Source organism: Lichenostomus cassidix, chromosome 1 (genome assembly GCF_008360975.1).
Source record: "Lichenostomus cassidix isolate B80296 chromosome 1, HeHo_3.0, whole genome shotgun sequence".
NCBI classification, from domain to species: domain Eukaryota; kingdom Metazoa; phylum Chordata; class Aves; order Passeriformes; family Meliphagidae; genus Lichenostomus; species Lichenostomus cassidix.
This window is the reverse complement of record NC_139479.1, coordinates 87,926,304-87,937,771: the sequence shown is the minus strand read 5'-3', so window position 1 is coordinate 87,937,771 and position 11,468 is coordinate 87,926,304. Positions and strand designations below refer to the sequence as shown.

General features: G+C 47.8%; 1 protein-coding gene across 6 annotated transcripts in view; it reads right to left on the bottom strand.

The window, feature by feature from the left end:
* The window catches only part of VAMP1 (vesicle associated membrane protein 1), a 30,543-nt gene extending 20,175 nt beyond the window's left edge, over window positions 1-10,368 (bottom strand). Inside the window, exons 1-6 of one of the 6 annotated variants that reach the window (XM_085069348.1) lie at window positions 10,224-10,367; window positions 9,420-9,579; window positions 8,431-8,589; window positions 8,132-8,183; window positions 5,296-5,386; window positions 2,745-4,293 (exon numbers count right to left, since the gene is read on the bottom strand). In XM_085069348.1, coding sequence (XP_084925474.1) covers window positions 5,301-5,386; window positions 8,132-8,183; window positions 8,431-8,589; window positions 9,420-9,579; window positions 10,224-10,225 — 459 coding nt within the window. In that variant the 5' untranslated portion in view covers window positions 10,226-10,367 and the 3' untranslated portion in view covers window positions 2,745-4,293; window positions 5,296-5,300. Of the gene's footprint in view, window positions 1-2,744; window positions 4,294-5,295; window positions 5,387-5,469; window positions 7,728-8,131; window positions 8,184-8,430; window positions 8,590-9,419; window positions 9,580-10,223 lie in introns of those variants that run through there. The other 5 variants (XM_085069339.1, XM_085069358.1, XM_085069372.1 and 2 more) reach the window with 5 other exon arrangements.
* Between the last annotated feature and the right edge of the window lie 1,100 nt (window positions 10,369-11,468).

Sequence of the window (11,468 nt, the reverse complement as noted above, 5' to 3'; positions counted from 1 at the left end):
TAAACTGGTTGTTCTTTCCTCATTCTTCATGTCCAGCTCTGATCCCAACACTGTCACCTACCCTCTCCTCCTCCCCAGTAGAGGCTACTTGAGACAAGAGCCACTGGCATGATCTCAATCTGTATTACGCACAATTCTCTGGAGAGGTACCTGACGTTTGCTGCCACTCCCACGTCTGAAACAAAACACCCCTGGCAAAGTGAAGGCTCCCTTTTCAAGCTGCCTTTATGGCATTGGTAGATCTTGGCTATCCCCCCTTCCTTGGGATACATCATCCATGTGTACATCCAGCTTGACTGTTTGCCAACAGCTCTGGGACAAACTGATCTCTGCATTTGCTTGGCCCTCCCTGTTTTCTTCATGAGGGAAACAAAGAGTTTGGCAGGATTAAGCACACCCTCCAAAAATGTCAAACAGTACCTCTGCTGCCATGGGATCCTGCAAGAGAGGATTGGAACAGCACAGGCCATGCAGTGCCTGTTGTGCTCCGCTCAGCCCTTGTCTGGTCCACCCACTGAGACTCTGCTGAGCCTCTTCTTCCTGAGGGAAGCCCAGGAGAATGCTGCAGGCTTTAATCAAAAGTCTTTCCAAGGAAAGCCTCAGTTTATTCAGCAGGACCACATAGGCAGAAGTGGTGCTCTTCCCAGGAGCTAATGCGGGGATCTTTGCATAAGAGAACGAGTTTCTTGCATGAGCTTGCCACTCTTTTCTTACAAATACTCAGACTTCTGCTGCAATGGTGTTTGCATTGCACTTTATGGGGTATCAAGAGAGCAAGGGTGACCTACTTAACAAATGGGATTATCCACTTCACAGGACAAACAAAGATATCAGAATTTAAGCAGTTTAGGCAAAGACCTGTGGTACCATGTATCCAATCACACTGCAAACAGCCACTTTTGAATTTAAAAACTAGTTAATTATAACAAAAGGAAAACGTAAGTTATTTTCAAAACTAAGGTAGATAGAATGCCCTTGGGAAGTTGGAGGGGTTTACTGCAGTATCCTAACTGTTGCCTAATTTTCCCCTTTGAGACACTAAACACATGCTGGTTGTACTGTTCTTGCCTTGATTACCTAAATACACTTTTCAATTCCCAGCAGAGAGCGATTTTATTCTTCTTCACATACGCAAATGCTGTGTTCTTTATTGCACAAATATTCATGGTTTTTCAAATGTTATCCCAGTGCTCAGCTGATGACTCTTGTTTGAAAGTGAAGATAATGTCTCTCTGCTGGGAATAGAAGCAAGTAATTCAGGGGTGTCCTTCAGCAAGGGTGGCAGCCCAGCAAGAGGGAGAGGCCTGCAAGAAGCACTTAGAGGTATGGGAACATGTATTCCTCCTCGGAGGTCCCCACTAAAAAAAGAACCAGAGATTCTGAAAACATGAAAAAAATCCATTTTCTGTGTCTGATTTTAAATGAAGTCAAAAAGAGTAAGTAATTAAAGAATTAAATCTCAAAGTTGCCTCAGTGAAGGGACTTTCATGTTCTGCAAAAACACTGCCCAAGAGGCAGAGCTAAAAGCTAGGTTTAGTTGCTGAAAGTAACATTGGCCACAAGTAAAACACAAAAGTCAGGCAGATAGAGGAGCTAGGATGCTGCACCCAGTTCTTGGTCATGAATTCAATACTGCAGACTGATGCCTTGGGTGTTCTCTAGCACATGAATGAGCAAAAACCTGACACCAGACTCAAAGCTGTTTGCTTCACAAAGCCACATTCAAATCAGGAAAGGAAAAAGAGCAGGTGCAATGCCTAAAACAGTCTTTGTATACCATAAACATAGGGTGATTCATATGGTAAGCATGATCTTTCCCAAACATCCAAAGAGTAAGACACGATTCTTCACATCACAGAACCACAAATAACCTTGTAATAACTATAAAATTGATGAGACCCTGCTGCATCATAGTTAAGTGGGTGATTAAAGCAAGATTAATCAGAGGCATAACTACTTGAAACATTAAGTTCTCTTCATCATAAAGAAATACAGCTGCAGAAGGTGGTGATGTATTCCCTGGGGGAAGCTTGCACCATATTCTATCTCTTCCATAAAAATGTTAAAATGCACCAAAAAAAGAGCTTTGACAGATGAGCTCAAAGTTATGGCACCATTCAGGATAGCTGTAAATCCAGAGTTAAAAGCCTGTACAAATATGAAGAAGCAGTTATACCAGTTGGTAAATAGATTAGCCCTCCCTGTCCTGAGAATCAGTGCAAAAATTGCTGTCTTGGGAGAAATCAGGTGATTTCCAGAAACAATCCCTGCATTTCTTGTAGGCTGACAGGATCACAAACGAGCTCAGCAGATGTACAGGGAGCTTGGTCTGGCTGAACACGAGAGGCAAGGCCAGCAGTGCTGGAGTAGGAGCCCCAAAAAATGGGAGTGTTTCATTGAGAATGTGAAAAAATTGGAGAAAAGGGAAGAAAGCATGCATGTATGGGGATCTGCAGGTCAGCAAAAGGCAAATTAAAGGCCTGAGCTGGGGTGAATTTGTGCAAGAGGAGAAAGTTGAGGGGATGTAAATGCTCAGTACTCATAGGTTAGTGTTAGAGACATAGTACAGTTATTTTGAGAACATGGAAAACATGCAGGGAACAGCTAAAGGCTGTGTCTTTTTGGACTAGGAACAGATACCAAAACTATTGTTTTTCCATAAGAATTAAGGAAATAGAGGAAATGCATGGAAGTACAACGTAAGTGTCTAGGAAAGCTGGAAAAAAAAAGGAGAAAACCATCACTTGGGGAAATAATACATTTAGAAGAACTAAACCCTGCTTGCTGGAGGGCTTAGAGAAGCTGAACAGATAGGTCAAGGTTTGTCTGCACAGACTGAGATCCAACCAAGAAGAAATTTGAGGAAAAAGTTACCAGGCACTTGGGACAGATTCAACAAAATCTAAGGGGTTACAGGCTACATCAAGAAATAAAAAGGGCAGCAGTGCTGTTGGTGAAAGGACACAGGGGAACCACACAGATTGGGAACATACCAGAAGCATGGCCACATTCAGTCACAGTTCTTTGTATTCAACAATCTGCAATATTTAAAGAGGGCTTGTAAGCACAAGAGGGGAAAGTGCCTTGAGCTTCCAAATGCATGCTTAAAAGCAATGAACTAAAAAAAAGCTTATAATCTTTATTCATTTTTTAATAATTTTATAGAAAATTTATTTTAAAATTAGTACAAAGGCTTTTAGAAAAGAAGCCTGGGAGGAAAGAGCATAAAAAGAAAGTGTCATTTTGTCCTCTGCAGAAATCATTTAGTGGGTCTGTGCACTGAAGGAAAGGACATTATGGGACTGCTCAAAGTTGCCTTGAAACCTTGGGAGCAAGTGAGGGTGTTCTGAATAGGTGTTGCACTCTACCTCAGGCAAAAAATAGGTCAAAGATTATCAGGAGCATGGAGGCTCAGGTATCCAACAGACATGGCTGAGTTCCCTATTTGTAAAACCTGTATCTTTATCTGTTGCATCTCTCAGAGCAATTATTTGCTTAGACGTCAGAACAAAGATAAAACCTGTCCATTACTACCCCTCTCCACCAAGTTAAGGCTTCCAACCCCAGTGGATACATCAGAGCAGGGACCTCTGTCACTTCCCAAGGAAGCTAGATTCACTGAAAAAGTATTGATGCCACATTTGAGCTCCAAACAAAAGTCTGTCTTCCCCACCATCATTTGGTTACTCTCCAACTGAGACAACAAACCCCATCACTGATGAGAGCTTGCATCCTGCTTTGGTCATTGCAGAGACACCTCAGGAAAGGCCAGAGCAATGTCTCAGGCATCTAGAAATATGAAGGTTTAAGGTATATCCATTTAGGAGCAGTATAGTTGAGGCTTTTCTTCCACAGAAACAGAGAACATCAGGATGAAGCAGTTGATATGGGAGCTGCATGTTGCACAGAATGGTTTGGGTTGGAAGAGACCTTAAACATCACTTTAGTTCCAACTCCCTGCCCCAGACAGGGATACCTTCCACTAGACCAGGTTGCTCAAAGCTTCAGCCAACCTGACCTTGAGCACTTCCAGGGATGGGGCATCCACAGCTTTTCTAGGCAATTGGTTCCAGTTCAAAGATGTGTTAAGCATGTTCCATATCTAAAGGCAGAGCTTGATTTTTTAATTAGACATCTGAAGAACTGTTTTCCCAAAGCTTTGGCTTTGCTTTTGGAGCACGTTGAAAACCCTGTTTTGTCTGGGATAACAGAGTGGAGGAGCAGCAGAAACACTGATGCAGTCAAGGATGGCACCTCAGAAGAGCTTCCAGCAGAACATGGTATTTTCAACGCCTACCAGAGGATTTATGGTTAGACATGCAACTCTTTGCAAACATCCACAACATGACTCATGGATTGATCTCAACCCTGGGGCAGCTTTCAGCAGTGTGTTCAGCCCCAGCTCTGTGCTCCATAGCAGCTGTTAGCTTTGGAAAATGAGCATTCAAGTCCCCAGCTTTGGCTAGGAACTTGGATACTGCATCATCAATAGTCTAAAAATGGCTTTGTCCTATGAAAACATCTTCCCTATCCCCCTACAAGAATGAGGCTGAGAACTGACAGGAAGGCAATACACAACTTGGCAGGAATTGTAGCACAACTAGTTTGTTCACGTTGTGCAGGCCTGAACAGTGTAGAATTTTAGACTGTGCATGCTGCTTTAATCCACCAGCCAGTCCAGACACTCTCCTTTCTCAAGAAGGCTTCCATCTTTGAAAAATTAGTCTAGCTACCTTGCTCCAAATTCCATTTGTCAGTTGTTCTGGTATATTCATTGTTCTGGTGTGATTCTGGTGATGTTCAAGACTGGACAATGATTGATCACAAGGCAGCCAGAAGCCACAGGGGAGACTCTTTTCCAGCCTAGCTTTTGTAGCAGTAAGGGTAGTTAAGGGCAAAGGTACCTCATTTTAAAAGAAACCCGCACTGGACAAAGCCCTGTCATTTCCTTTTAATGAGTTTCTAGTGTACAGTGAAGCAAAACAAAGGGGTACTTACCTCTGTTCCAGTCATGCTCCAAGATATGCTGTGAACAGCATCCTACTCTTGGAGGTCTTCATTTGGGTCCTGAACTTGCATTCCAAGAACAATGGAGAATTGTTTTCTGGGTTTAAGGACCTGAGGTTATTGAAATCTAAAGGCAGCACAGCCTGAGAACCAGAGCTACCACTAACACACAGGAAGGCAGTTCCCTGAACACAACAGTGGCTGGACATTTGGTGGCTGAAAATAGACTTGGCTTGGGCAGCCTCCTGCCCCAGAGCTGCTGGTTCACACATCTTGTTAGAGACTTACCAGAGTCAGTCCAGCACAGCTGGAACTATGATCATTTTGCAATGGAAAACCAGCCACTCCTTTGAGGGACAGAACTTCAGGTATGTGTATGCTATGGAAGTGACAAAAAAAAATTCCAAAACCAGTTTGGCATCCCAACCACTCCCCACTCACTGACAGACCAGACAGACTCAGTAAGGTGGTGAATTGTGTTTCTTAGAGACCATTAAAAGTACATGAGCTGATTTCTAGAACATGCCAGAGGAGATTACAGTTGTGTTTATAGAGGAAGTAAATCAACTGCACGTGCATGAGTGGCTGTGATGCCGTGGGCAGCAGAGTCCCTTGCTTTTACTAAGAGGGCCTTGGTGATTTGTTTTGCCCATGCACAAAGACATAAAGGAGGGGAAAGGGAACAGAGGAGGAGGCAACATACAACATCTAAGAGAAAGAAATGAAAGAGACAGCCATGGAGGACCTCAGCCCCCAGAGAGACAAGAGGAATGGGGCAGCAAGGGCTTGTTTAGAAGAGTTCAAGAGAATTGCTGGTCTGGGGGCCTGAAGCTTGTAAGCCTACCCCCTAAAATGAGAGCAGTAAGTAGCACAAGCAGGCCCTGGCTCCTCTTCAGTGGATGCACTCCCGACCGTCCATCACATCTCAGTTCCACATGGAATTAGGGAAGTGCTCAGGGGACGAGGACTGCTTCACTCCAGATCTTCAACTCTGCCCTCCCCCGAGGTGGAGAGGAATGGAATTGCAGGGAGATGAACTCAAATGAAATGCTGGGGCATGGAAGTGAGCATGCAAAACCTAGCCCCTTGCCAGGTGCCCTGAGAAGGGGAAAGGGGCTTCCCCAGCACACCCAGTGAAACAAAAAGCATCTGTCCTCCCATCTTTTGTACTTAGCTGCTATCTGGGAACTCTGGTGACGTCCTCCCTGCCTCCCCTTAAGACTAAACAAACCCCAGTGTGTTCTAGAACAGAGGCAGAGCTTTCTAAATTAAAGGAGTACCCACTTTCCAGTCTAGATTACAGGCTACAGCTCAGCTTGTTAAAAAACATTAAAAGACAAGATACACATTCCTTGGAAGACTCTACAGAAGCAGGGCAGCTCATTTAACCCATGTCTGACAACACATTTTGAAAACTCACAGTTCTTGTCACTTTTGATGGAGAAGAACAAGGAAATCACTCACAGAAAGCCATAGCCACAAGTTTACTTCCATCAGAGATGACCCTAGACCTAAATTCAAGAGAACCCATAGCAAGTAGGAGGATTCCGTTTGATAGGCAAGATCTCTAGAGACCTAAGTTGCCAAACCAGGATACCTGATGTCACTTTGCAACAATTTCCCTTTGAATTTCCCTGGCTAACCTGCTGAAAGTTAGGGCCTTGTTGCAGCAGAAACAGACCAGATATTCTTAATCAGAAAGCTGTGCAGCTCATTCAGTCTTATCTGGAATACCTCCAGTCTCCTTCACCTCTATCTGCTCCAGCAGTGAGCTTCCTTGACATTCAAGCCAGTCACACAAAAGCAGAACACCAATTCCCACTCTGCCACTACTCCAAAGTCTTCCTTCTGGAAAGCTACAAGATAATAGGAAGCTACAGGGTCCTGGCTTGTGTGTGCATAGATGAAAGGCATATTTGACACTCCCCAACAGACTAATTGTTGTTCATTTGCTTCTTCTGGAGAAAGACTTCACTCCCACACATGCTTTTTAAATAGTAGCAATGCTCCTTTCCCTTAGATGTGTTTAGCCTGTTGCACCTGACTGAGGTAATCATGTAGGCCCTCCTTTATAAAAACTGAAATGGCCATGTTCAGGCAGCAAGTCATCTGGAAATAAGGACAGGCAGAATAAATAATTTCTTCAAGTGCTCAGCCCTCCATGTCTAGAGAAATCTACATCACTACGTGTAGCTTAGTCAGATGGCTCACAGCCACTGGCCAATGCAAACTAGCTTTTATTTCAGAAGCTCAATGAAAAGCTCAAGTCATGCTGCCACTCTTTTTAGGCAGAACACTAAAGACTCTCACATGCTGAAGTCCTTCATCCCAAAAGGCACTGTGTTAAGGCATTCTTATTTTGCTAGAGTTCACACAGGCACTATTTGACAAGCTTACACCCAAAAATAAACACAAAAAGTTCCCTGCAGAAGAGCAGGAGCAAATAGCTACCACTCCTCCTCAACCCCTCTTTCCTCTAAAACTTAGAGGATGCTCCCTAAAGCTGCAGCAGCTGCTGAAAAGTCTAACTATGTTCAGTAAGCGGCTTAGAGTCCTATTCAGAAGATAAATTAAAACCAATAAAGAAATCAATGAAGAAGCTAGGTGAAAGGGGAGGAAAGGGAAGGAAAGGAAAGACTCAGAGGCAAGAAGAGACAGGCAAGGTAACAGCGAACAGTAGGTTGCAGACTGAAGGAGCTATGTTTAAGTAAAAAAATAGACTGGAGACAAAGCAATAGAAAAAAAAGAAAAAAAAGGAAAGAAGAAAAGGGCAAGTTACACCAAAGGTCCCTCAGAGAACTCCAAACCACCCACCAGGGAAGGAACTTGCCAACCCAGCCACTCCAGGGTAAATGCCCCTCATACTTACAGGTTTACCTGACCTGGCAGGCAGAATTTCCCATTTCTACAATGATGGCATCCCCCATTCCTCATATTACTATGTAAAGCATACAATTTCCTCAGTAAGTGAGGGAGTTCCAGCACTTCCACTTCCCTTCCCCAAAGACTGGAGTTAACACTTATGCAGCTAAGACCCTCGACATCTCAAACCAAAAGAGAAAAGTTTAAAGTGCTCTAGAGTTGGTGTTTCCTCACCTGTGAGCCTGAGAGTTTTGGTACTTACTTGCAATCACCACCACCACAAGGGCACCAATCACTCCCATCATGATCATCATCTGGAGAAAAAGATTGTCCAAAAGCAATACTCAGAACAGACTGACAAGTTCACATCCTTCCTGAGAGCCAGGGAACATAAGCCAGGCCCTGAAGGCATGACAGCCAAGGCCTCAGAGCCTTCCCACAGTGAAGGAATCTTAAGCATTTGGAATTGTTACTAAGCCCCAGCTATACTTGCAAAGCCCTGCAGGAGAGGATAGCCTAGTTCCCTCCTGATGAAGGAGATCATGGCAATAGGAAACTCACCTTGCAGTTCTTCCACCAGTACTTCCTTTTGAGTTTTGCTGCGCTACTTTCAAATATTGAGGCACCAGCCTGAAGTGCATCTGCCCGGTCATCCAGCTTGGACAGCATCTCATCTCGTTGCAGCACCTTGTCTACATTTACAGACATTATATCAACCACCTGCAAAACGAAGAATAGTAAGAACAGCTGTATTGGGAAAGACAGTGGAAAAGAAAGAAGAGTAACTTGGCCAATAACTGACATTGAGATGCTAACAAACAAAAAAAACATAAACAAGGTGGGGACACAGATCAGGGTAAGAAAGAAGTCATTTCAAGTCACTGCCTACTTTGAAGTGCAAAAAAAAAATCCGAGACTCACTGCTAAAATATCAGTTCAAGTACACTTAAACCAGGTCCTCAGCTTCACATTCTCATCTGCTTTTAAGAGTTCTCCATTCCAGCAGCAAGCCAAAGCCACCCTCCTCACGAGAGGAGTCAGATGCTCACTTCCCGAGAGCCGCAGAATTAACTTAAGAGCTTCATGTTGCTGCCCCAGTGAGGCACAACGGCGCTACTGCGCGTCAGCAGCCAAGGCACTGACATTGATCCCGGGAAGCCAGGCAAGAGCTCCCCTACATCACTGCATACACGCTGTTCCCTTGAAGCGGCCCACAGGGATTAAGAGCTGTCCTGGATGCTGTACAGCTTTATTTCCATAACCGATGCACGACAACGAGGTACGGAAAAAATCTAACAAGCCTGGTCCTTGGAAGCTGTATCTGGAATTAAGTGACTTTTACACATAGAGCAAGCTCTCCTCCAGCCTCTTTTATAGGTTTGCCACCCTGTTTCTGAGTATTGAGTATTAATTAATTTCTGGCATTGGCATGACAAAAGGAGCCACCCCCTCAGCGACAGACACGAGTCAAGAACATCGCTGCTGCAGAGCAGTGGGAGAAGAGTCCAGGCATCCGGCGGGAAGCCAGCAGGGCTGGCAGAGCTACTGACCTCCTGCACCTGGGCCTGAGTCTGCTGCAGGCGCCGGTTGCTGCTCAGATTGGGGGGAGCCCCGGGGGGACCCCCACCGGGGGCTGCCCCTTCGGGAGCTCCTCCTTCGGGAGCCCCTGCTTCGGGAGCCCCGGGAGCAGGCTGCTGAGCTGGCTCAGACCTAAGGAAACACACACATGAGCGAAAGCTCAGCCGCTCGAGAGAGAACCCCCAAACCCGCAGGAACCCCGGTGTCCCCAGGTTGGGGCAGTGCTGGCAGCAGCCCCGGGAGCCCGCAGCCTCCCTGGATTCCCCCGGACCGGGAACAGGCGGACTCGTGGGAGAGCCCGAAGCAGGGCAAGCCCAGGGGGGCAGCGGGGATCGGAGCAGCTTGCGGGTGCGGTCGCGCCAAGCACTGCGGCCTGCCGGGGGGAATAGCGAGCTGGCCGCACGGAGGTGACCAGGAGACAGGGAAGGAAGGTGCGGGAGAGGGACAGGGAGGCAGCGCGGGGGCAGCCCGGGGGGACACGGCAGCCACCAGGCTGGGCGCAGCGGTGGCCGCCGGCCAGGTTGGCTCCAGCTGGGGCCCCGCGCATCAGCGATGGAGCACGGCCCATGCACCCACCCACCCACGCAGCCGGCGGGGGAGCAGGACCGCCCGGGGGCGGTGCGGGCAGCCCTGCCTGCGGCTGCTGCAATGCGCCACCCGACCCCACCACCGCTGGCCAAGACGCGGGCTCCGCAAGAACCCCGCTCCCTCACGCTCCAGCCGCCACCCCCGCGCAGCGCCCACCACAGTTGGCGCACGGCTGGTGGGACACTCACATGGCTAGGCGGGACACAACCGCGGGGTGCCGAGCACGGAGCGCCGCACATCCGAGCGAGGGAATACCGGGACCCCGCACTTATACCGGCAGCGCCCCGCCCGCAGAGCCAGCGGCCAATCAAAAGTTGTTTCTCCGGGACCGGCAGATCGGCACCGCCCCTGGGCTCCTCCTCAGCCAATCAGTGCTCGGCGCCCTGCGGGAACACGGCCATGGTGTTAGCCCCGCCCCCAGCCTGCCGGCGGGACAGGCCCCGCCCCGCCTTGGGGCTGCCCAATGGGAGCGCAGCCCTGCGCCCCGCCCCCGCTCTGGCCCCGCCCCCTGCGGAGGGACTCTCAGGGCCCTCAGTCCCGATCCGCGGCCCTGCCGCTGGACCAGCCAGCCCTGGGCGGGTCCCCGCGCTCCGTGTAGGTCCCGCAGAGCCCGGTTATGGTTATCTGCCCCCTTTGGTTTTCCGCTTGGAGCCCAGCCCGGCTGGCGCCGTGGTGGTGGGGGGGCGTAGGGCTCCCGAAATCCCAGCTCCGCAGTGTGTCTGCTGGCTCTGGTGAAGCCGCTGTCCTTGCAATTAAGAGATGGTGTCGCTGGCTGACTTCCACCATACAGCGCGGCACGAAAGCGAACCTGAACAAGCCCCGGTCGAGCTTCTGCTGCCTGCTGGGAGAAATGAGGCTCCCACAGCAGCCCCAAGAGCAGCAATGTGTTTGGGGCTTTTCCCTCTCAGTATCTGGAGAAGTCTGCTGGATCAGAAGGGGAGATTCTTCAGTTCAGGACAAAAAGGAAGCAGCAGCATACTGGAACAAGAAGTCTCTTCATGCAGAATTTTGCGTGGTGAGTAGAGTGACAAGCGTGGGTTCACACCTACACTACCTTTTCCTTTCACAAGGTGACACAGGACATTCATAGAAGTTTTTTTGTGTCCAATCTCACATATTATTTAGATACACAAGACAGATACAAGTCACAGCATAGGAACTAGAAGACTGTGGTTATAAAGTGAAGACATAATACAGCATTGTGACTAGAAACAGGTGATTTGCAGATAGGAGCAGAGACTAGCACTGACATCAGAACTCAAGGTTTTTAAACTGTGCCTTCAGACAGAAGAGGCAAGTTGAGGAAGAAGCTTCTGTAGCCTGGCAGCCTTTCCACTGCAGTCTGAGGACCATTCCAACAACCATTGCAAATAACTGAAGTTGGAGTTTATGGAACTAGTGGCCACAGAGCCCTTGCCAGGTTGGCGCTTAGG